At 42.0% G+C, this 25,860-nt stretch overlaps 1 protein-coding gene across 12 annotated transcripts in view; it reads left to right on the top strand.

Moving 5' to 3' along the window:
• Positions 1-25,860, top strand: part of LOC144755651 (adhesion G protein-coupled receptor L2) — a 250,472-nt gene that overhangs the window by 181,569 nt on the left and 43,043 nt on the right. For 7 of the 12 annotated variants that reach the window (XM_078644847.1, XM_078644866.1, XM_078644823.1 and 4 more), the window contains exons 7-11: positions 834-937; positions 8,906-9,091; positions 14,594-14,632; positions 24,516-24,699; positions 25,560-25,682. In XM_078644847.1, coding sequence (XP_078500973.1) covers positions 834-937; positions 8,906-9,091; positions 14,594-14,632; positions 24,516-24,699; positions 25,560-25,682 — 636 coding nt within the window. The remainder of the gene's footprint in view (positions 1-833; positions 938-8,905; positions 9,092-14,593; positions 14,633-24,515; positions 24,700-25,559; positions 25,683-25,860) is intronic. The other 5 variants (XM_078644852.1, XM_078644875.1, XM_078644831.1 and 2 more) reach the window with 1 other exon arrangement.

The following is a 25,860-nucleotide window of genomic DNA, read 5'->3' as shown; positions in this document are numbered from 1 at the left end:
CTTGATTTCTTTTGTTATTGTTGTTAATATTCGATAGTTACGGCTTTGTTGCATCTTGATACATTGTGTGTATAGTATGAAGTATATTTCCAGTGTTCTAATTATAACATGAATCGTTCACCAATTACATTTTTCCATAAAATATATCCAAATAAAATTAAAAATTAATTTCTGGGAATAAGAAAATAGTTTTTTTAGGAGTGAATAATTTACAGGCACTGCATAAAACAAAGGAGGGGGAGCACATGGCCCCTCTCAGGGACCCATATATGGCCCTGGGAACAGCCACACCCCAGGTGCCTGAGGTGCCCACCATTGGGACATAGTATGCTGTCGCTTGGCGGAGGTTTTGACAGCACCCGCAAGAGAAAGCAGACAGTAAGTCTGCTCCAAGCCAGCAGGAGTAGTAAAGCTCTCTTGTGGCGTTGGAGAGAGTAGTTTCGCTGATCCCAGACCGGGTTCCTCACCCGGTCGCGCGACATTGCTGACAGCGCTCCATGGCCACATGAAAATAGTGAAAGTAGAGATATGTATGTATATAGATATGCACATGTATGTATATGTAAGTGTGTATATAATACAGTACAAATTACCTTCCGTTCTGTACGTGGTACCTGTGTTCCTTAGTAATTTGGAGGGAAGAGGTGTGGCTGTAAGAGGTTCAGGAAACATAAGCATTGAGTATGGCCACTTGGTCGTTGTATATTTTATTTAATGTTTTGTTTCCCAACTGTGTAGTGCAATTAAAACATGCACATGTAAATGAAAATATTGATAGTTTCTAGCGTCGCTGACGAGCCTAATTTTACTTTTGGTTCCCACGTTTATTTCAGGCACCGCTTCTTATCTCTGCATGATTTCCACTGGAACATGGAATTCTAGAGGCCCTGATCTTAGTAATTGCACCTCACACTGGGTAAATCAGCTGGCACAGAAGGTTAGTTGAACATTAATGACTTTATAAAGATTGCACAAAGTACCTATTAAGATTGTATGAAATGTTGCTTTTTCGTGTGCGTTAAAAGAATATGTGCGCAGCTGTTAAGCTCTGCTCAGTTCAGTTTAACGAGTTGTTTCGTAGTGAGTGTCATCCATCCTATGTGCTCTTGGTGTTCACCTCACTTCGTTTAGGAAATCTTCGTGGTGACTCTGCTGCATCCAGTCATGTAACTATGTTTCTCCAGTATTAGGGGTGTCTTTCATAGATTCACATGCTTGAATATTCCCCGTCGTCGAAGTGGGAGTCCCACGGTACATAAAAATAGCAATATTGCTAATAACATAAATGATAATATCATAGAATAATAATAATAGAGATAATACACTGTAAAACCTCTAAATGGTAACTTTACAAGAGAAAAAACTCATTTGTAACATATCAGTGTCATTATGTTGGTCCAAACTGCAGCCAATCAGGCTCAAACACCCTCTAGAACCTTCTCCTCAGAAGCTCAAGCCCTCAGATTTTCTACCGCACGTCGTGTGAAGGGAGTCTCCCTGAGCTCTGCTCAGTTTTTTCTTCAAACTTTGTCTTTTCAACTTATTTCTTCCAGAATGTCAAGTAAGAAGTCTTTGTTTAGAGCTTGCTCTTCATGTGGGAAACTACGGTTGTTTGAGAAGGACCCCCACCAAAAGTGTATTTACTGCCTGTACCCTGACCACAAGGTGGATGAATGTAAATTCTGTAGAGCTCTTCCTTCTAAGACTCTCAGAGACAGGGAAGGTCGTCTTCTTATATGGTTGAAGCGCCTCCAAGATAAAGAAGATGTTCTGTCAGACGCAGTAAGTCTTCAGTCAGGCTGTTCCACTGTCCCTTCCAAGCGTGGGAGTGTTCAGAACTTACCTTCTCCTTTTCTACAGAAGAAGAAAAAGCTGGCTTTACCTGTGGCACAATCTTCAGGTCCTATGACTTCTGTGTCAACGCCCACGAGACCTGGCTCTCAGGCGTCTTGTCCAGGCTCTATCAGTATTCTGACAGTCTTGACTCCCAGGTCGTCGACGGGCTCGTCGACGACCGTTCCGTCCACAAGATTGGCTTTGCTGTCTTCGTCGACGACCTCTGTGACGACGACGTCGGCTTCCTCGTCGTCGACGATGGTGATGTCGACGTCCTCAACGTCGACGAGAGCTCCTACGATCCCGTCGACGATCCCTATTGTCTCGTCGGCGACGAAGTTGCCGTCGACGAAGAAATCCTCTTCGACGTCGAAGGATTCATCGTCGACGAAGGTCCCGTCGACGTCAGCCTCTCCGTCGACCACCTAGTCGACGTCGGCTTCGTCGACGAAGAAAGCAACGGTTCCGACGACGAGATCCCCGTCGACGTCGAGTGATCCGTCGACCAGCTCCTCAAAGACGGCGTCGTCGTCGAAGAAGGCGACGCCGGTTCCATCGACGAAGGTACCGTCGACGAAGGTACCGTCGACGACGATGCCGTCGACGAAGACACCGTCGACGAGGCTGACGTCTCCGCAGATCCCAGCAAAGAAGTCTCCGTCGACGCACGTTTCATTGACGACGATACCGTCGACGGCGAATCCCTCAGTGGGCCCTACCTCGTCGACGATGGCGATTTCCTCAGCGGCATGTTCAGAATCCTTCTCAGGATTGGGTTCTTTTGCCACCATGCCTCTGGTACCACTGCCTTCCTTGACCTCTGGCAGGGATTCTTCTCTGCAGTTGCCACCTCCTGATCTCCAATTACCCTCACCTTTGATGGCTACTGATCACGAGACTGGATCTATGGGGGACGATGATAACGATGAAGCTCACAGTCCATCGGAGTTAATCATAAAATGTCAAGACTCCAGTTCTGACCAAGAGGAGGTGGAGGAAGTGGTCCAACCGGATGACCAATTTGTCCAGTTTCCTATGGCATCTTTCCCAGTTTCTTTGTTTTCAAACCTCCAGCATATGCTGGATGACTACAATCGAAGGTTTCCGCCTACCCCTCAAGGTACTCCAAGCCACGCTCCTGCGGAGGACTCCGGCCCTGCCACCCATCCGCAGTCTTTGGAGCAGCCTGTTTTGCCAGAGCTTCCCCGCCCTAACCCCCCTCTTATTCCGCAACCTGGTGCGCACGGGGTGGATGAGTCGGACAGTGAAGAGGGGGAATTACACCAGGATACTGACGATGAGCAGGATCCAGATATGGCGGAATACGACGACTATAGGATACAGACACCTTCTCCGCAACAGCCAGAGGCAGGTGATTCGCCTTCCATTGATACAGCAAGCTTCCATGTGCTGATGAATAAAGCGGCGGACCGCTTTAAATTGCCGAGAGAACAGCGGCAAGAAGATTGCTTTCTCTACGATTTCAAGAACAAACCGTACAAACAAATTCACACCATACCAATCATAGAATTTGTATGGAAAGAAGGGATGAGGATTATGCACTCTCCTAACTCCTTGCCGGCACAAGTCCCTCGCCTGGAAAAGAAGTACAAGGCTCCGGCTGGTTCACCTGCTTGTTTGCTGTCACATCCCAAACCAGACTCGGTGGTCACACAGGCGGCACAGCGACGATCCCGTAATCCGGCAACTCCTCTCACTACTCCACCTGATAGAGAGGGTCGACGTTTGGACGCCATTGGGAAGAAATTTTCCACCATGTCCTCTACGTCTGTATGCGCTGCAAATGCATTGTCCATTCTAGGTCGTTTCGACAGGCAAATGTGGTCTGATATTTCCGCATTCGTTTCACTAATACCGGAAGCGTCCAGAGCGGAAGCCCAACAAGTTCTCCAGGATGGCATGAGGGCGTCAGAGGAAATGATTGACTGTGCGATTGATGTGGCGAGTACGGGATTTCGCATCCTCGCCAGTGCTGCGGCCCTCCGCCGCCAGGGCTGGCTTAAATCCACTTCTTTCCGGCAAGAGGTCCAGTCGAAGATACTCGACATGCCCTATGACGGTGAATCTCTTTTTGGCACTCACATTGACGAGGCGCTTGAGTCAATTAAAAAGGACACCGATACAGCAAAATCGCTAGTCTCCTTACAATTTAAGAAGCAGCCCTTTCGTGGCGCCCGTGGAAGAGGTTCGTCTTCCACAACTTTTCGAGGAGGACACACTCAGTACCGCCAATTCAACCAAGGCAATCAACGTTACTCCTCCCAACAGTCTACTCGCCAAAATCAGTCAAGACCCTATAAAGGAAAACCTACTTATAGGGGTGCCAACAACAAACGCCAGTGACTCTCATGTCACACAAGGAGTTGGAGGGAGAATCTCGCAGTTTTATTCCCAATGGTCTCTGATAACATCGGACCAATGGGTATTGGACATTGTTCGCAAGGGTCATGCCTTGGAGTTCACAGAGATTCCTCCTCATTCTCCGCCATCAGGCCCGCCACCTCCCCATTTTCTAGAATTGCAACATCAAGTTCGTCTTCTCATACTAAAAGGTGCAGTCGAAGTGGTTCCTATATCACAACAAGGGACAGGTTTCTACTCACGTTTTTTCCTCATTGCCAAGAAGACGGGAGAGTGGCGGCCTATACTGGATTTGAGGGCGCTCAATTTCTTTCTGAAACAGCAGTCTTTCCGCATGCTCACATTGTCAGAAGTCTTGCGGCTTCTCTGCAGCGGAGATTTCCTGTCCACGATAGATCTGCAAGACGCCTATTTTCATGTGCCGATTCTTCAACAGCATTGCCAATTTCTAAGGTTCAAGGTAGGCACTATCCATTACCAATTCAAGGTGCTGCCTTTTGGCCTGCGCTCGGCGCCTCGTGTTTTCACGAAGGTCCTGGCCCCAGTCATGGCTTATCTACGTCTGCAAGGAGTGCAGATTTTTCCTTATCTGGACGATTGCCTCCTGAAATCTCCGTCTCCTCTACAGCTGGCTCACGACACAAGTCTCTGCCTACAGACTTTCGAGTCACTGGGGTTGACCATCAACGTGGACAAGTCACATTTAACACCATCACAAAGGAGAAACTTCCTGGGTGCCATTCTCGACACGGAATTATCAAAGGCCTTCGTTTCCCAAGAACGACAGGTGAAGATAGTACGTCTGGTCACCCTCATCCGTTCAAAACAGTCAGTTTCTGTCCGCATGTTGAAGTCCTTTCTGGGGATGGCGTCGTCCTGCATCGCTCTACTCCCGAACTGCAGGCTCCGCACTCGCCCTATTCAGGAGGAACTAGACCTGCAATGGCGCCAAGTGTCAGGATCCTTCAACGATCTAGTGAGAGTCTCGTCTCGCATGAAAGACAGTCTCCTTTGGTGGAGAGAACCATCCAACCTAAACGAAGGAGTTTCCTTTCTGGCCCTTCCTCCGGATCTAACACTGACCACGGATGCATCCATGGAGGGTTGGGGAGCTCATCTCCTAGACCTTTCAATCAAAGGAAAGTGGACACCGTCACAACGAACATGGCATATCAACAGATTGGAGCTGCTGGCGATCTTCCTTGCTCTCAGATCTTTTCTGCCTGTAGTGCAAGGAGAGTCCGTGCTGGTTCAAACGGACAACACAACCAGCATGCACTACATGAACAAACAGGGCGGCACAAGATCTCAGCCCTTGTCTCGGCTAGCTCAGAAGATCTGGAACTGGGCTCTTCGTCATCGAATCTCCCTGACGGCGGTCCATCTGCCGGGGGTTTCAAACATCCTAGCGGATTCGTTGAGCAGGTCCACATCATCGACCCACGAGTGGGAGCTTCATCAACAAACTCTGGACATGGTATTCCGCCGTTGGGGTCGTCCCCTGATGGACCTTTTTGCCACTCCAATCGGAAGTGCCCCGCCTTTGCGAGCTGGCATCCTCATCCGGGGTCCAGCGGCAACGCCCTTCTCATGGACTGGAGCGGCCTGTTCGCCTATGCATTTCCTCCCATACCATTGGTGCTGAGGACATTGTGGAAGATGCGCAGGCAACCCTGCCACTTGATACTGATCGCACCTCGTTGGCCCAGACAGGCTTGGTTCTCAGAACTTCTTCTGTTGTCCCAATGCACGCCCATTCGTCTACATCCACGTCCAGATCTTCTGTCCATGGACGAGGGCCAAGTCTGCCATCCAGACCCGACCACTCTTCAGTTATGGGCATGGAACCTGAATACCTCGAATTCGCGAATTTAGAGATGCCCCAGGAATGCAGAGAGATTCTGGCTTCTGCTAGAGCTTCCTCAACTGTTCAAACGTACAAACTAAAGTGGAAACGGTTTTGCCATTGGTGCGCAGAAGCAAATGTCCATCCACTCACTTCTGCCCCGGAACAGCTGTTGCCTTTCTTTCTAAGCCTTGCTCAGTCTGGCCTCTCTCATGCCACCTTGAGGGTCTTTCTGGCAGCTATTTCACGTTTCAGACATGATGGCTCAACCTCTCTCTGCTCATCCAGAATTATCCGACAATTCTTTAAAGGCCTCTTCAGGAAGTTTCCTCCTATCAGACGCCCGCCTCCGGCATGGCAGCTCAACGTGGTATTGTCACAGCTCATGAAGCCTCCTTTTGAGCCAATCCACAGAGCAGACAGCAAGTTTCTTACCTGGAAGGTCGTTTTGCTTTTGGCCCTAACATCTTCTCGCCGTGTGAGCGATCTTCATGCTTTCACAATCAAGCCTCCTTATTTGCAATTCAAAGCAGATGGAGTATCTCTTCGTACCAATCCCTCTTTTTTGCCAAAAGTGCCTACAGATTTCCATCTGAACGAACCTGTCTTCTTGAAGACTTTCTTCCCGAATCCACAGTCACCGGCAGAACAACGCCTTCATTCCTTAGACATCAGCCGTTGTCTAAAGTTTTACATTTCAAGAACTGCCCCTTTCCGCAAATCAGATCAACTTTTTGTAGCATATGGAAGAATGCGAAGGGGACATTCAGTGACAAAACAAACACTTGCAAGATGGCTCTCAGCAGCCATATCCTACTGTCACCAACAAGCTGGCAAGCCTTTACAGTGTCCTGTGAAGGCACATTCGACGAGAGCGATGGCGTCTTCCACCGCCTTGTTTGCCGGAGTGCCTCTACACCAGATTTGCCGGGCGGCAACGTGGTCGAATAGGCACACCTTTACCAGACATTACTGTTTGGATTCTATCAACGAGGCGGATACCGCAGTGGGGCAAGCAGTGCTTCGCCATCTCTTTAAATAAGGTGAGCCTCTGTTCCCTCCTCCTTTTTCTTCTGTGATTGCTATATGCTTTTAAGCTATGTGTTTACTTCTTGTGAAGATGCTTGCAATCCCAGTGCTAAGGAGTTACTGCTATCTATTCTATTCAAGCATGTGAATCTATGAAAGACACCCCTAATACTGGAGAAGAACTATTGTTACTTACCTGTAAACAGGTGGTTCTCCAGTATTGGTGTCTTTCATAGATTCACATGCGACCCACCCTTCCTCCCCTCAGAGGCTCTCTTCTCCTCATACGCTATTATTACTAGTGCTACGAAAATCTGAGGGCTTGAGCTTCTGAGGAGAAGGTTCTAGAGGGTGTTTGAGCCTGATTGGCTGCAGTTTGGACCAACATAATGACACTGATATGTTACAAATGAGTTTTTTCTCTTGTAATGTCTTCCTATGGAAGTTACCATTTAGAGGTTTTACAGTGTATTATCTCTATTATTATTATTCTATGATATTATCATTTATGTTATATTAGCAATATTGCTATTTTTATGTACCGTGGGACTCCCACTTCGACGACGGGGAATATTCAAGCATGTGAATCTATGAAAGACACCAAGACTGGAGAACCACCTGTTTACAGGTAAGTAACAATAGTTCATTCCCAGTTTGTCTAAAAGGAGGACTGAGTTTGGCTTACTGCATTTTTATTTATTGATATATTTTTTGCCGTGCTTTGCATTGTTGTACCTTTTCCGGATCGAGTCAGAGTTAACGGAACACTTTTTTTGTAAAAGTAATATTAGTGGACTTTATCTAAACGCCTGCAAGTGAGGAGAGCCTTTTTAAGGTAGCATTGAAAACAAGAATATCACCATATCTGTCCTGTTCAAATTAAAAGATGTGTGGTCAGCTGTTGATGTCAGAGTCAAACTCTGAAATCAGGAAATAAGTGAGCTGATTTTTGAATGTGCCCATCTGTTATCCGATCGTGTGGCTGGGGCACGCTCCTATGAATAATACTTTGCAAGATAGTTATGCTGAATGCGTGAAACTTGTTAAGTAGTCTTAGCTTTACATTTTGTCAATCATATCCAGTATAAATGTAACACTACTTGGTACTCTGTCACAGCATGTGGATTTATAACACATTCTCGTTGCAAACGGGAGGGGAGTGAGCATTTACATATATCTAAAATTGTGTTTGTGTAATTAAAACCGTGCCTAAAAAAAAGCAGCGCTGAAAGTGAGAATTTGTTAGCAATAGGTTTTTTTCCAATCCTGCCACAATACCTATTTTTTTGATATGGGTAATTAATGCCAACGTTTGGGGCACGAACAAAATGGCACATAAACAATCAATCCACGAAGTTCAAGCTGCAATTGGGAAAATAAACTATACTAAGCCATTTTGTAAATGTTACTGCAGCCCTTGGTAGCAACACTAGCTGAAGTGAATGCCAATTACAGTAAATCCACATGTCAATGATGTCTGCTTCCGGCACGTGTACTTTTCAAAAAGCATTGCATTTATCAAAATTTCAGAACATTTCTATTTAAGGAAATGGAGCATGGACATTTTCTAAATCCCCTTTGTCAAACCAAACTAACACACAAGTCAAGTTGTTATATTAAAGGTTGTTGCAAAGAGCGGAATTGTATTTCTTTTTTTTATTTAAGGATTGCTTTTGTGCAGAGCATAAGACTGATTCTGTCCACCAGAGTATACCACGTCTTTGGCTCGACAGAGGACTTGACATGCAAGCATGCATCTTGATAGCCTCAAAACAGCAAGTAATAAAACTTGGATTCTTTTTTCATTTTTAGATCAGAAGTGGGGAAAATGCTGCTAGCCTTGCCAACGAACTGGCTAAGCACACCAAAGGCCCTGTGTTTGCAGGCGATGTAAGTTCTTCTGTGAGATTAATGGAACAACTGGTGGACATTCTAGATGCACAGCTGCAAGAACTAAAGCCAATTGAGAGAGATTCTGTTGGGCGGAGTTACAACAAGGTAGCTGTAGTTCTCTTTCTGTAAAAAAATCTTTAATCTGGTCTTGCTGAGATAGTTAATATATTTCAATGTGTACAACCATGTAAATACCTTGTGTAATGGTAATATTTGCCTGCTTCTTATTGTGTGTGAGAAAGTCTTGACATCAGCTCACCTATCTGCAGTCTCAGGCGTTTGGGCAGAGCAGTAATGGAGGCAGCTAAAGAACTAACCCCAAGTACCCAGGCTTGAGAAGAAACATGGTGGGTATCCATGGACCACATAGTGATGTTAGCCAAGGCTCCTAACTCTCAAAACCAAACCTGATGGGCCACTTGTACAGTTTTTGCTAGTACGAAAAGGAAAAACTTAAATAGTTAAGGACTTGATCTGAGGCAGGCAAAAGACCAGAGTGGTAGAGAACTCTAAGGGTGTCAAATGAGTTGAAAAACGAGCCACGGGAGGTGCACATGTGTTGCAGAGTTAAGCATCGTGCTGCAAGAGTAGGTGTTTTAGTAAAACTTATGGGGAAGACCATGGAGTGGCTCGAATGGCCTATCCTGGATGAGAGCGTTACTGCCATTTTCTGGCCAGCAAAACACACAAGAAGATGGACGGAATGTTGCACATTGGCAAAACATTCACCCCCAGTCACAGACCTGGGTTTAATCCATCGTTATTTTGCTCACCACCCCACCCCCCCCCCCAGTTCAGACATGGCCATATGCAAATCAGTCTTGACCCTATGGCTCATGGGAACAGTCCAGCCCGAACTGCCAAGCCAAGTCTTCCCTGGACTGGAATCAAGCATCCTAGGACTGGGTTCTGGCTATCAGCCGTCATCAGCCAGGATAGCTTGACTCCAGTGGCGTAGTGAGCACGGGACCCACGTCTGGGCATACCCTTCCCACATAGGGCAAACAGCAAAACACACAAGATGATAAACGGAATGTTGCACAATGGCAAAACATTCACCCCCAATCACAGATCTGGGTTTAATCCATCGTTATTTTGCTCACCGCGACCCCATTTCAGTCATGGCCATATACAAATCAGTCTTGACCCTGTGCCTCATAGGAACAGTCTGGTGCTCACTACGCCACTGGAGTCAAGCTATCCTCGCTGATGACTGCTGATAGCCAGGAACCGGTCCTAGGATGCTTGATTCCGGTCCAGGGAAGACCTGGCTTGGCAGTTAGGGCTGGACTGTTCCCTTGAGGCCCAGGGTCAAGACTGACTTGCATGTGGCCATGTCTGAACTGGGGTGGCGTGGTGAGTAAAATAATGATGGATTAAACCCAGATCTGTGACTGGGGGTGAATGTTTTGCCCATGTGCAACATTCCGTCCATCTTGTGTGTTTTGCCATTTTCTGACCATCAGCATTTTTTTTATGTCCACCTCCATAGTGAATAGATTCGGCAAATAAGCAAAGCCTGTGGAAAACTGTGAACAGTTCCCCATACTTTCTATATCCCTGTAGCAAACATTCTCAAAGATAATGTCTAAATGGCATTGCAAAAACATTCCACTCATTCAAGTTAACTGTCTCATGGAGAAGGCAAAAGCGCCAGCTTTCATATGACTTAATCACTGATATGTGCCTAACAGTACTTCTAAAGTAGCTGATTGGCATAAATAACTAACACTGACCCAGACTGGTATTGAAACGTAGTGTATGCAAATATATTAAATGTGCAATACAAGCATTACCCTGGCTATATGTGGAAGCCAGAGTAAATTTCCTTGCATTCTTCAGCAACTGCAAAACATTCTGAAATAATGTTCTAATATGCATTAAAAGCAGGCCCAATATTAGAACCTAATTCCATGTCTCTGGTCAACTAAGGCACTATAAATCGGACAAAGGTCAAAAGGCGCAAACAATAGGCAGAAATTTAGGGCCCAAAGAAATGATACAGCTCTTGAAAACGTGAGCAAACAGCCCACTGTTCGAGAACATGGTAAAAAGGGAACAGTTGAGGATATCTCATTTGCTGGCATCCGAGTTACTAAATAAACAATGGTTAACACAGACGCTTGAAGGCTGAATGCAAGGTGTGTGAGCTTAACCACCATTCTGAACCCAAACACCCTATCCCTGTCGCTCATAACGGAGTATTCCTTTATCAGTCTCATGTTAAGATCTAACTGTCCCTCTGGTCTTATCCGAATGTCATGGTTAGCATATAGCTACTGTCTGCGTTGACCAAAACTGTTTGATTCTGTTAGCTGAAAGTCTGTGCTTCTCACATTATAGAACACTGAAGTACATGAAACCATTCTACTCTTTCTGTGAGTTTAAGTGATTTGATATACAACATCAAAATTAATTCCTGATATAGAGCTGTAGTACATAGCTCAAGTAGAACCTGTGCTAGAATAAGACTAAGCACACATGGATCATGTCCATGGACTTTATTTCTAATGTATAACCACCAATTAAATTATGTTTTGGAAACTCTGTAAATTCATAGAAAACTTACAAAGCCACACATTTGACTATTCACCAGTATCTGGAGGTCCTGCTAAAGAGATAGCCTTGGAGAACTCCTTTGTATCCGGGTTTAGAATCCAAGATGATTCCAACCGATGGAGTAAGGCCCTCCCTCTCACCTAACAAATAATCCTGCTGTTCAAACCTAATTATTGAACTGTGATCTACCTTACTTTGACCTCAGCAACATTTGTGTTGATTTGCTCTTCCTCATCAACACAAACCAAACCCAAGATGGGCAGCACAAAGCAAACCTCTGTTGCTTATCTGCATGCAATCACTAACCCATTTGTAAATGTATTCAAGTGTTAAAGAGCCCAATGGCTTGATATTTGGAGCATGTACAAAATATGATAGAACAAATGTGTAAATGTGCTGATCCATATTGATTTCACAATTAAGAAATTTGAAGGGAAACTGTTTACTGTTAATTTCCTATGAAAGCATTTCATTTTGACGAATCCGTGCAATTCCTTCTTACACCCTGTAAAGAATTTCACCTGTCTCGTGGGTAACATTTGCATATTTTTTCTAAAACTTGGTGTCAAAAGGTCTGGTTTCTGTGTACTTGCCCCAGCTCTCGAGGGCTCCTATTAAAATAGCTAGCAAGTACTTCTTATGTCCGTCTTACTGGTGAGAGGGACTGAGGCCTACAGGGGCCATTCCTGCTGCTAAGTACTTTAAGACGTTATTATTTAATGTCACTGGTGCTCTTGATCTAACTAGTCTTAATCAGCATTATGTTATTACAAAGTGGACTACGAAGAAATGTCCTCTCGGCAGCTAAAGTTTTTTCTGCCAGTGCGCCGAGTTGCTTGAAAGAGCATTGCTAGGAAACGTAAAAGGCAGTGTATCGTTTAACCTATTTTTTTCTGCCTGGTTGTAGCGAATAATTTTATGACATTTGAAATGCTAAGATGAGTAAACTAAAATGTGCCATCCCTGTACCACAGTTTGTGTTGTATTGAGCTTGTATCCGAATTGGCTACCAGCGCTGGCCCAATCAGCTTTCCAATGAAACCTCTTATTCTGCCTACTGTTTGAGCCTGCTTAGAAAGTGGCTAGAGATATGTAAGACATGGTAACGGTTATGCCCCACTGGAGATGCCAGAGGCTTCGCTAAACAATTCTGCACACTATAATAGCAGCAAAGCGATGCATAGCCTTCCTGAAAGAAGCGAACATTGGTCAAGTTTCTGACATAAGAGGTAAGGAAACAATCTATAAGATCTGCTTGTCTCACCTCTCCTACACCATTATCATGCACCTAAATCTCAGACTAAATCACAGTTCTCCAATTAAAACGGACCACAGATGATACTTATGCACGTGAATCCTGGTAGGTTATACTGCACAGTCCTCCATTTGGATAGGAACATAAAAGTCTAGCATATCAAAGGACTACTTGGTTACAGTCTGCCTTAGATACCCCTTTGAACCATGTGAAAGGAAACCTCTAGATGGCCAACAGCACTTCAGGACTATACTCATGTCACTATTGTAATAGTCATCTCTTTGCGCTAAAGAAGTGGGGCAAAAGAGGAGTTTGGGATATGTCAGTAAATGGTCAGAAGAAAATGAGGCATGCTATGGCAAGCAGTACAAAAAGCATAAAGAATCCGTGGTGTCTTGCTCATTCTCCCACCCAAAATTCGTTCGCAAAAGGAGTCTTCAGTAAAACAACAAAACATAGTGTCTTGTCAATTGCCTGGTCTGATTTTAGCACCTCAAATAATTTACTGATAAATATCTCTTGCTTAGCTCATTGACTCGTTTCTGTTTTTGTCCCTCTACTAGTCCTCATGTTTACATGCTTTTAACCCTTTTTGAGAAAAGTCCTTGTTCCTTAAATTCATTTTTTAACCTTCTAATTCTGACCTGTTAAGTTCTGTCCCATTCGAAAATGTCGACAGTTAGCACCTGCTGTTCCGATTCTGTATTCTATAAGTAGCCCTTGTGCCAAACATTGAATTTCTTGTGTTCATTGGATTGGATCAGATTTTTTCCCATGGGTGGTAAATCAAAAATATGGTTTAGTTCCAGTGAATGCAAGCTTGGCCAGGAGGCATGTATGCTTAGCTGAAGGGCACAGTGGATGACAAGGACCAAGTGTTGAACACTGTGGCTAGGTGTGAAACATTTTGAAAAACACACCTCCATTATCCTCCGAAACCATCCACGCACATCCACATGCTTTCTGTCAGTAATAAAGAACTTTTTATTAGTCACATTCCAACATTCTCTCTTTCTCCCCTCCTACCTTTCCATCCCATGCTCCCCAGGTACTGCCTATAATAGACAGCGGTTGACCTCCTGTCTCCTCCTTTCTGCCCGTTGCTGGGGGTTTGCCAAGGTGTTATGGTACAATGAATGTGCATGTTTCTTCATTTTTGGATTGTATTTCTTTCATGCCATTTCCTTTGCTCAAGCAATGCTGTGAATAAATATCGAAGCATTTTAGGTCACCGTGTACGTAATGGTGCTGAAAATTCATGAGTTTTAAAAAATGAATTATCATTGTAGTTATTTACATAATTGTTCATCATTGCCATTCTCAATCTATGCAATTAAAGAGGCATTATCTATTATTTTACCTTTTGCATAGGTTTGGATTACACTTTTAATGTACTGCTTACAGAAAATCAAATGTTCTCTTATACAACAGATGAGGAGTCATTAAGCATGTATCTATCCTGATTAAACACCACCTTTTGTAATGGATGATTTGTTTTAATTTATAAAATTCTGATTATTTACTGGACTTCATGATCCATTGCTTTCTGAAATCCAAATCAGACAATAGTAAGATTAATCATAAAGACTTCTTTTCGAAGTCCAACATTAAGGATCAAATGTTGAAGTACAAAGAATTATGTAATGGTATTGAATGCTAATTTGGACAGATACACCCTACAACAAGGACGATAACACACATGCCACATATTTAATGTCACGCCTCTCAAGGTTTCCTCTATTTCGTGACTAAGTGGATTTACTAACCTTTTACTTTCTTTTCTCTTAAAAAAGCTCCAAAAGCGAGAGAAGACCAGCAGGGCTTACCTAAAGGTATCTCCCCTCTGCTGTCAACCCTGCTTTCTTCCTGCTTCAGTCACGTGCCACGCTATGCCCTCATGTTGCATGTTCCAACCACTTCCAGTCTTTGATAAATCCATATGAAACTCCATTAAAAAAAATACTGATGTTTTATCAATTAACTGATTCTCTTCAAAAACAAAAAAATATATATATAAAGGTATGTGCATATATATATTTGGCTTCAGATTTTGCACAAATTGAAAACGCCAGCACTCATTGGCTTGTGATGGCTTCCATGTATATGTGGAAAAGTTATGCCTTTGCTTCTTGTGGGAGTTTCTAATATCAAAGACTGAGTCAAGGATAAAAATGCACGAATAAGTCACATCTGCTTTGCCATATCCAAATCCTTTGCACATGTAAATTTCGCCACTTTTCTTAAGGTGACTCGTATTTCTGCTGGTTTCCCTAAAGTTTCCATTTCTGGAAAATTTTAGCTATGTAAGGTGTGTAAGCCCAGTTTACCATCTAAAGCTGGTACAGCTGGCACATCCATACACCCCACCGTCTCCCTACCACTGATTCTCTTCTACCCACCCCTCATATTTGCCTACACTCTTGTAACATTTTACCCCCTATTTTTGCTTTCCTGGAAAAATCTATAGAATTTCAACCACATCATATCTGAATAGAGATCTACATTTTTGGCTGGGAAAGTGTATTGTCATCAACTTTTCATGTTACTTTGAGTAACAGTTCTGTTCCTATTTAGGTTTATGTGTGGGTGGAATTATAACCTCACAGGTGCACATGTTTGGGTTTGCAAAGTGTTCGCTCGTTGTCCTTTGAATTTATTCCCTAAGGTATTATTCCATAGAATGTCTTATAGATTGTAATTATCAAAGATCTGTGTGCAAAGAAGGTCATGACATGCTGCCAGTGTTGGCAAGCAACGGTCAGTGTGAAGAGCTACTAAATATTAGTGCTCAATTTCATTCACTGGCAAAACGCCAGGTTTCATATAGGTCTGTTCCGTGAGCTCTGCTCGCGGAGTTTGCAGTGTTTTCCGCACGTTACGCGGATCCCACGGATTTCCGAAAGTTTTTTATTTTCCTCATTCGCGATCTTCAACATCAAGTTGGCGAGCACGAGCGTGGAAAATCGACCTCCCAACGAGATTGCTCAACATGGGTGGTCAGATTACTTATTATGAGTAGTCACATATGCTCGCGACCCCTCGCATTGAGAACCCGCCTGTTCTCGTTCAGAATGCTGCCACTAGACTAAAAATCTACTCGAGCGGCAGAAAGGCAGCAGCACCCGTTTGCGCTGTGCCTGGTGCCATTTGCGATGATTGCACAGTGCGGACAAGCACCTGCCACTGAAAATCACCGCGAGTGGCATTTATCTAATGCACTTCGGTGCTTGCGGACCTCCGCGTGGCGCAGCAGAGTTTTTTTGCAGTTCACGGAGTTCCGCGTAGCAGAATTACGAAAACTCCGTCCAGGCGTAGTTTCGTCATACAGTAGAGAAGAATTGGAATTGCTTTTGGTGAAAATAAAATGTCGAAACTATTAGAAGTTACACCCCTCAGACTAAGAATCTGGCAAACCTATTTTGTGGTCTTTGCTTGTTTTTAGCAAGGAGTTTGAAATCTACACTTTTGTGCACCTAAAACCTAATCCTTCATAATTAAGGGATGGTCTTCACCACATAGTGTAATGTAACATTATTAGGGTGTGGTCAAAGCTTTGCATTCCTATAGACATTCTTCTTTAGATATCTAATGCCATCTGTTAGCATCAGACGTCTCAAACAAGGTTGAGTACATATTCATTCTGATCTGAATTCAGACTTTTTAGAGTGTGTTTTTGTTCTCCTGTGGAGTTGCTAAAAATACTTGATCAGTAGAAGTCGTACTTCAGAGACTGTTATTGTATCCAGGGGCTGATTCAATGCTGCTAGAATGTTCTCTGATTAGTTCAAAAGCAAATTTTACCTAAATCAGAATCATATAATCTTACAAATCCCCCGAATCTGTATAAGGTCATATAAACGGCTTCCACCCTGAAGTGATTGTACGCCATGAAATAAGAGGTCATACATTTATTTTCTTTGGTTTGTAAGTACTCTTATACAAATGTTATTGTGTGGCATTAAAATGGAACAACCAGAGTAAATGATGCTGAAAACTATGGGTATCATTTCTATGAAGAGAAAGTATAATACTAAACATGCTCAAATAAACTGTGGCATGGATAAGGTGAGGTAGCGTCACTCTGATTAACTAATGCTGTCTACTCTTTGCAGTCAGTGATTACGCGTGGTAGTGCTGATGCAACATCTATTCTCCTGTCTTTTCAATCTCAGTCTTTGTTGGTCATTGGAATTCTTTTGTCTGTAATAACTCCTAGGACAAAATAGAGTTTGAGTTACTGTGTCATTTAAAGGTTCACTTTAAGAGGAGAAAAGGGTGGTACTCTGATTGCTGCACATTTCTATATTTTTCGTTGTTTAATTATTAGCATGCCTGCTTTTTATAAGATAGATGACCTCCCACAGATATATGAAACACTTGTAGTAAATGTTACTTCGGCAATATATTCCATTTTTATGGACAGAAACATCTAAAGTCGTTGGTATTACTTCACCCATATATTGGATGCTCGTGCTGAGACTCCGGTTCTCCGATTAAATCTTCTATTCTGTACTAAATCTTTCTCACATTGACAGACTGCACAGGCACTGCGGTAAGGTAGGAACCCCAGTTGGTCTCAGCGAGCCAGCCCCTGGGTTTAAGGGAACACCTGTCAAGACCGGTTCAGACCTTCAGTACTTGAGTTGTCTGGGATGAATGATGAGAGGATGCTCCTCCCTGCTTTCATGTACAGTTGTAAATGTCACAAGAGTGGTCTACTCTGTGGCAGAAACCTTCAGTCAAGCAAGCATTTCTCTCCCCTACTTGTCGGTTTAACAGAACAAGCCACTTGCACCAAATATACTTACTCTGACTGCTTCAGCTGTAACGAGCAGAAGTATGGTCTGCACCATTTCTACCTAGCTTCTAGGCAAACTGTAATCTTTGAATGTTTGTTTGTGTGTTGCAGTTCATCAATTCACTCTGTCATGTGATGTCTATTTGCCATTCAGTAAGCTTAAACCAAATTGAAAAATTCTCTAGATATGTGTTGACTTTCTTTCAGGGATCACTGCAGAAAATGCAGCAGAGACGCATGTTTGGCTGCTAATGAGACAAAGCAAACACTAAGTAGTCATGCTTCAATGCTAAAACATAAAGCATTGAGGGTTCCTATTTCCTGCTAGTTTGATTGATCTGCTTGTTGATGGTGCTGATCTTTTACCCCGGTAGCTACTTGCATCTCCAACAAAAAATCATTTGCAGTGCATGACTGCGTGTTTTGACCCAAAAGATTAGCTGAAATTGTTTTGTTTGAAGCTATTGTTAATATTCTTTTTTACTACCAAGATTTCACTGTCTGTAGGTTTTATTCGATTTCGAGTTAAGATCTTTATTCGGTTTGAAATAAACCATAAAAGTGCAAATAACTGTTAACGAATCACAGAAAAAGGGACCTTGTCATGTCCGTGTTACATCTGACATAGAGAGTGTAAAATATGATGCAGTGCTTTAAGAATATTTTAAAACTCTTGGGCAAAAGAGGTCAATATAATATGAAATGTGAAGCGCAGAATGTAATCAAATGTAACAAGTTGCAAATAAAACAGAACCACAGCAGAGACTAGCATTTTCAAAACGTGGTGTCAGGTAATTCATTATAAAGTGCAAACGCAATTGAGTTTGGACCAAAACTCTACGGATTGAAACCTGTTAGCAGGTAGTAAGTTGCTGTATTGAGGTGACCCTTGGTTTGCCACTAGGCTCTATAATACAAACACCTCTCGCTAGGGTCAGCTATGTTAATATAAAAGAAAGTTGCAAACTGCCCGAACATCACTCTCAGACCATCACAACGGCAATATGTCCGAGTTCCACTAGATCATGCTGGTGCTTTACCTGGAATAGAACAATATGGCTAGTGTTCAAGCTGTTGTTCTACAGCGGGGCACTAAACCCTCAGTGGAAGTAAATGATAGGATGGACCATCAGGAAGTCACATACAATATCAGAAGAGGGTTTAATGCAGGTAATTAAGATGTTTTCTAAGGGGTGTGGCTTTCCATGTAAAGGAGGCAACATTAAAACTAATAAAAGGATCCTCCAGAGTACATGGGTATAAAAAAGCATCTTTAAAACCTTTGTTTTTAGCTATGAGTATCAGCAATTATAAAGAGTTTCCTGATACCAGTAGGAAAATGGTCAGAAAAGGACAAAATGCATTGTTGTTTGGGTGGATCTTCGATCACACAGACATTTAACAGCTGCCTGAGGCCATTGTTTGATTTTTGGGAAAGCTTCTAAAACATGACCTATACCTATTCTTGGTTGGGTCAAGCCAAATCTATGTTGGGTGTTAGCTGTACATTTTTGGTACCTCTGGAGGCCCTCCGTTTGTGCTACAGTAAAGTATTTGACCACTGACGTTTTGATACTATCATTGGCACGTCGAACATCAGGCTTTTTTTTTTGGAGTACTGAAAGTTTTAATTCCCTTTTACAATAGGATGTTTTGCCATCAGGCTCATGCAATAGTAGAGGTTCATTCAGTTGGGTTACTTGTCTGGAGATATACGAGAGCAATGAGATTTGCTGTGCTTTTTCAGCACCTTGACAATCCCTAACAATAACTTCGGTGAACTTTATCTCTTCTTGACTTCAAATAGAATGGAACATCGGAACTGGCCTAATTGCGAAGATATCTTCCATATGGTGCATGGCCAGTGCTTAATTTGTAAAATAAGTGCCAGGGCTCTGACCGGGAGGCCACTGTAGCTTGCACCACCCATCGCCCTTGTCATCGCTGCCAAAAAAACTACTAATTATCTCTCTTGCATGTAATTGAGACAGTTCAGATTAATCCAGGTCCCCAAAGCTAAAGGAATGGCTGGGGAGGCAGGTATTTGCAATTTTAAGGTATATTGTATTCTTAAACAACCGTTGTTCTGCTCATCTCTAAATTAGATGAGCAGCGCCACCATGGGGTAGACTGTTCTAGGTATCTTGTTGACAATTAGATGCTTTTGCTGGGGCTGATACCGGAAAGCCCTGGCTCAAATTAGGCACTGGTGCATGCCCAGTTCCTTATGTATTATGTAGGGCGCTGTAGATTGTGATATGGCAAGCAGACGCTGTATAAATATACGGTCTGCAATTTGTATAATAGTTTCTGTGAGTACCCATAACCCACTCCAATACGAAGCTGTAGATCCACATTTGTCTCTATATAATTGAGTACATCTCCTGAATTGGTTTACTTTCTAAATTAATGACAAACCTACAAATGCCCTCGCAGGTGCATGCTATCTTAAACTTGTTATTTCCAATGTGTTTGGACCAGGAGCCGTTAAAGCCGAAGAGAATACCCAGGTAAAAGAAGAATGTGGACCTTTCGATTGGTGTACCATTGATCTAGTGCACACATGATTTGCAAGCTCCCTTTCCTCAGATCATGGTTTGGTTTTTTTTCAAATTAATTTTGGTGGTCCCTGCCCATCATGAAGGCTGCGAAGCAGTCCATCAGTCTTTGCAGGCCATTAGAATTTCATGATGGGAGCACAGCATCATCTTCATAGAGGTGAACAGGGACTGCCCTTCCTTCTGATTGTGGAGAATCAGTGGTCACTTCCTGGAGTATGTCATCCACACTGTATATAAAAAGAGAGAACAGGAAGAATGCCAGTACGTACTCTTGCCTGACTCTCCTCCAAATACTACATGGAGGAGAGCCCTCGCCATTAGGGCGATAACGCGCCCTAGCTGACAAATTCCTATATAATTGTGATGACACAATTTCTGATGGAGTGCACATCGAGGACAAGGTTTCACACAGGACTGAGTGATCTACAAAATCAAAAGAACTGGATATGTCAACAAACATAAGTGCTAATGGCCGGTCTTGGCCGTTGTGTATTTCCCTAGGAGAAAATGTATATTACTACACTGCTCTACAATACCCAACACCATCCTGAACCCATATTGTGACTCTGCGAGGACTCGGTTATCCTCAACCCGTACTCCAATCTTTCTAGGTTCACTCTACCCAGGATCTTAGCTGAAAAGTCTAGGAGAGAGATGGGGCAGTAGCATTTGTGATCACTCTTGGGTCCATTTTTAAATTTCGAAATTGCCAGTGATTCTATCCAGGTTGCTGGGATATAGTGGTTGGCAACAGCTTTCAATTATTGGGTAAAAATAGACATCCATGGGTAGCTATTTGTCCATGTCAACCGGTACTCCATCTGGAACCTGCTGCTTTCCCGCTGGCACATTTCTCTATAGCCCTTGTGACTCGAGTGACTGAGTAATTTCCAACCCATTTTCAAGTTTAAATATGAGCACAAGCATTCTCATCCCCCATGCATTTTCCCAAACCCCTCCCCCCACACCAAAATAATACTATCCGTTTTGTTTAATTTTATAATCGTCAAGGAAGACTTAAAATAATAAGTTGTTGTCCAGTTTACTTTTTTGGTTGGTCACTTCTATATTCTGGGTTTTAAGAATTAAACTAAATCTACCACCCTCCTTGAGAATTCTAATATAGCTGTCCAGGCAGTTCAATTCAGTGTGTTTCTGTGTTTTAGTTAGAGGATCATGTTTCCTTTCATGTTTTGTCGGCTTCTTTTAACACAATTGTCCTGCACGCAACCTTAAATATCACTCTGTCTACTTTAGCCAAACTTTCTTTTGGCCATTTTTCAGTTGACATTACATTATGGAGTTATATGTTCCCCAAAATGGTCAAATCATTAGGACAAATTACAAAGTATTGTCTTGTGTTCTTCTGACCATTGCTTGTTTTTCCAAATTGATAAAAAAAACTTTTAAAGTATCTTCTTATCCTTTAAAAAATGTCTTTGATTTTCACCAGTCAGTAAATATTCTTTCAAATTTACTCCCCACCCTAGACCACATTCTCTTCCAGCTCAAAGCTTTGAAAACTGTTACGAGCATGTCAGTTTTCAAGTTATCACAAGTAGGCATGATTTGTGCATCCAATCCTGATTCAAGATCATTTGCTGTTGTGGGATGCAGAATTTACTTTTTTGTCTCATAAGTGGAGTTCTAGAAGTAGAAGGTAAAATCTGGACTGGAGGAGATACCTGGGATCTGTCAAGTGCATTTTGAAATACCAAAGTAGAAAGACTTTTGCCCTGGCAGTACTTTTCATAGTATTAACCAGTTCTCACCTTTCCAAGTTTTAACTATTCCAAAGGAACCCACACTGCCAAATTTCTTTTGTCTACTTCCTCACTGCTTGTTTTGTATGTTACAGTTTGTGCTCAAAGGGAAACTTCTTTCTTTTGGGATAATGTTGAGTAAGAGAAAATAGGGTAGCAATTCTAGTCACTTGATATTTCTTTTGGAAAATAAACTCTTACATTTAAGGGAGCCACCTCTCTATTCAGGCTGTCCACCAAACTCAGCTCTTTATTTATTCTCCTTTATCCACCTGCCTATGTTTCGCAACAAAATTGTGTGCAACAGTTTCTACTAATGTGTATACTTCTCATTTTCTCCAGCCAACACATGGTGACTGATTTGTGCTATATATATAATTTATTACTTTCCTTTGATCAGTCTGCAGTATTGTACTCTGCGCAAAGTCATCTAGAAGGAATTTCCATTTAGCATACATCTATTTCTCTGACCAGGGTTTGGTCAACATATAACTATTGCAGTAATGGAAAATCTGTGTGAGCAAAGAGATTTGCCAGCAGGGAACACTCTGGAGCTGCTAAATTTAAATGCTTAAGATAGATGCACCTCTAACTGTGCCAAGTCATCTTTACTTGCAGTTTGTTAGTTATTATGTTAAAAATTTGTATTTCGAACTGGTACACTTTTACAACTAAAGGGCGTACTATTTTGTACTGTTTATCAATCTTCGGTTTCTAACTGTTCATGTGTTTTCAAAGTTGAATATTGCAGTCTCTGCTTCCAGTAGTTAATGATGAATCTGACTTCATAAAGGACCTTCCTCCAGGACTTTATTTTAAATAAAAATAAATTAATATACTTAAATTTCCACTGCACGAATAAACAACACACATCTTTGTTAGTCAGTGTTTAACATTGACAAACTCCGTGGTTCTCAGCACTGTTATGCTGCAGAGTGCTCCCACCTGAGACTTAGCTCATTCAGTTTTCAGATAGCACATTTAAGTCCTTAAGGGGACAGTGAAAAGAAAGATTTGTGATTGTTGCAACCCCCCCTTTTTTTTGTACCTGGCAGAAATAAACTATTTGTCTACTCATGATACACAAAGGTAGCAAGAGCTCCCTTTTTGGTATCAATCGTCACTATTTTCACAGCCTTCAAACCTACTTACATACTCGAAATAAAGGTTAATTCTCTGAATTTCAGTTTACTCTGTACTGGTATTTTTTTTTAACCTTTTGCAATTCTGACTCCCATCACCCTTTTTTCCACATCATTTCTCATTCTGTTTCCTCCAATCTGCAGTAACTATATCCATTTCCACTTTTCTTTTGCCCTTCTTACCACTACTCTACATTATCCTCTTTCTCACCTTTTCCCCATTCCTTGCTCTATTTGACTCAACTTCTCTACCTTTTCTCTACCCTACAACTTATCTTTCCTTTTGTCATACGCTGATCTTTAACAAGAGGCCAGGGGCTGCACTCTGCTGTTAACATTTCATATCTGAAAGTTTTCAGAAAGGATGGAATGCTTCTGCTAGCCAGCTCTATTTGTTGTATTGATTAACTTCAGTTGGAAATCTGTCTCTATCGAAGACAGTAACTAGGCTCAACACTGTAAAGCCCTTCTATGGCCTCTATAAATCTATGTATCACATGTGCACAAATAACCTTTTGATCGATACTGCATATTTACTATTCATATATGTAAAGTTTTCTCTCCTGGGCCTAGATCCATGGTATCGCTTGCACTAAAAGCAAATCAAAAAATTCTAATTGTTTATCGCTTTCGCCTTTGCTTCTACCTGAAACTCATTTGAGTATTACGTTAAATAACATTAATCTCGTTTAAACCTGGATAAACAACAAAGTGACTAAATAGAATCCGATAAGGTGTTATGCAATGCGATTCTTTACCCACCCACACACTTGTATGAACTGTAATAGGTGCCAGAAGTATCATAATCTCTTGCCCTGAGGAGCATTATTTTACTTTATAAAAACTAAGTTATGCAATCACATCCAGTGATTTGCCTTTTAAAAGTATTTAATTTACACTATCTTTGATAGTAGTGTTCATGAGCTTTTGTATTGTTTGAGCATGATATCTAAACTACTTGGCTCCTGCCATCACGTGGATGTAACATAGTACAAATATGAGATGTTTATAGACTAGTGAAGGAAATAAATATAAAAGGAAGAAACTCATTGTTGTATGTAGTTGTTACCGTCATTTTCCACCCACTGAATTGATGATTATCTTTGAATTTGTGAGTCCCACTTATTGATATCAGAATTACCCTTAAAATGGTATGCCCATCTCCTGTTCACACTATACTAGGTAACAATGTCATTGGTTGATATAATTAACGATTTTATGTTGAGTATTGGAAGGAAGGAAGTACACTGTCAATAAATTCTTGGGCACCTTTTGTGTATGTGTATATAAGTGAATATTTATATATATAAACGCACACACAGTGGGTTTGAAGGGTAAAGAAGAATCTTGCAAATCACAGGATTTTAAGATGTGACTACTGTTTTAACTATTAATAAATGTGACCGTAATTAAAAGCAGTCTGGTCTCATGAAACTTTTCAATGTATGCAGGCAATTGTTGACACAGTTGACAACCTGTTGAGGCCTGAAGCCCTGGAATGTTGGAAAGACATGAATTCTTCTGAGCAAGCTCATGCGGCCACGATGTTACTTGATACATTGGAAGAGGGGGCCTTTGTCTTGGCTGACAATCTTGCAGAACCTACTAGAGTGTCAATGCCCACCGACAATATTGGTGAGTAAATTTTTCTAATGTGTTTTGACGAGCATTTAAGTACTGCCAGCTAGCATAACACATTACTCTTGCTTGTGTGCATAAATGTGAACACTCTATCTCGATGAAGCTTGTATTTAATTTCATGCGATTTATTTTTGACAACACAAAGTGCATAATTTTATTGTTAAAAATTGAAGTTTGTTTGAGAGAAACTGATTTCGGTAGATTGAAAATCAGCTTCCCTGCACTTCCAACATCCTAAAGGGGAAACTTTTTTTTAACCTTTCCTTATGCTTTCTTTTTAAATTTACAAAATGTGTCCATCACACCAAAATGTTCGTTTTACAGAAATATGACAGAAAATCAGTCCTAAAGATATCACTAATTTTGCATCATGACTGAATTGATTGAAGCTTCCATACCTGATGTAATAAGATGTCGAACATTTTTAGAAGTTAGGGAAAATGCTTACAATTAGTTTGAAGTAACTCTGTTAAACATGTGTGAAGGCTGTTTAAAGTTTTGCAATCCATAATTTAGACTTTCCTAAAATATTAATGTTTTAAGATTTAGGTTTTTTTATTTGTTTTTTTTTAGGTCTTTCTTAAAACAGAATGTAAACGATTTAAAATTGAGTGGCCAGTGCTATGGTTTATTTTATTTTGAGGGATAACTTAAATTGTGTGTTTGACTTTGCTTAACTCGTGTACACACCGTGTGTTTTAGTTGCCGTGTCGCCAAGAGTATCCTTAAACAGGTCCGAATCTGCCGTCAGTTGAATCTTACTCGGGATGATTTATTGCCATTCTATTGCTTGTCACATTGCACTTGGACAGTGATTACTTAATTCCTCTGCATTTATCCGTTTGTCTGTTCAGTTCTGGAGGTTGCAGTACTGAGTACAGAAGGCCAGGTGCAAGACTTGCAGTTTCCCCAGGGCAATAAAGGAGGCAATTTGATCCAGCTCTCTGCAAACACTGTCAAACAAAATAGCAGAAATGGTGCGTACCTGTCATAAACAATGATCAATAATTTGGCTTGAAATATTTTCATTCAATTAAGGAAGTTATACGATTTAGAAGTGCTGCGTTCTGAATATGAGAACAGCAGTATCCGTTTTTTTATTTTTGGGGGGGGGAAAAAGTGAGTTAGGATGTTTGTGGGGGGAGTGGGCGGGTT

Source organism: Lissotriton helveticus, chromosome 1_1 (genome assembly GCF_964261635.1).
Source record: "Lissotriton helveticus chromosome 1_1, aLisHel1.1, whole genome shotgun sequence".
NCBI lineage: Eukaryota > Metazoa > Chordata > Amphibia > Caudata > Salamandridae > Lissotriton > Lissotriton helveticus.
This window is presented reverse-complemented; position numbering and strand designations above follow the sequence as displayed.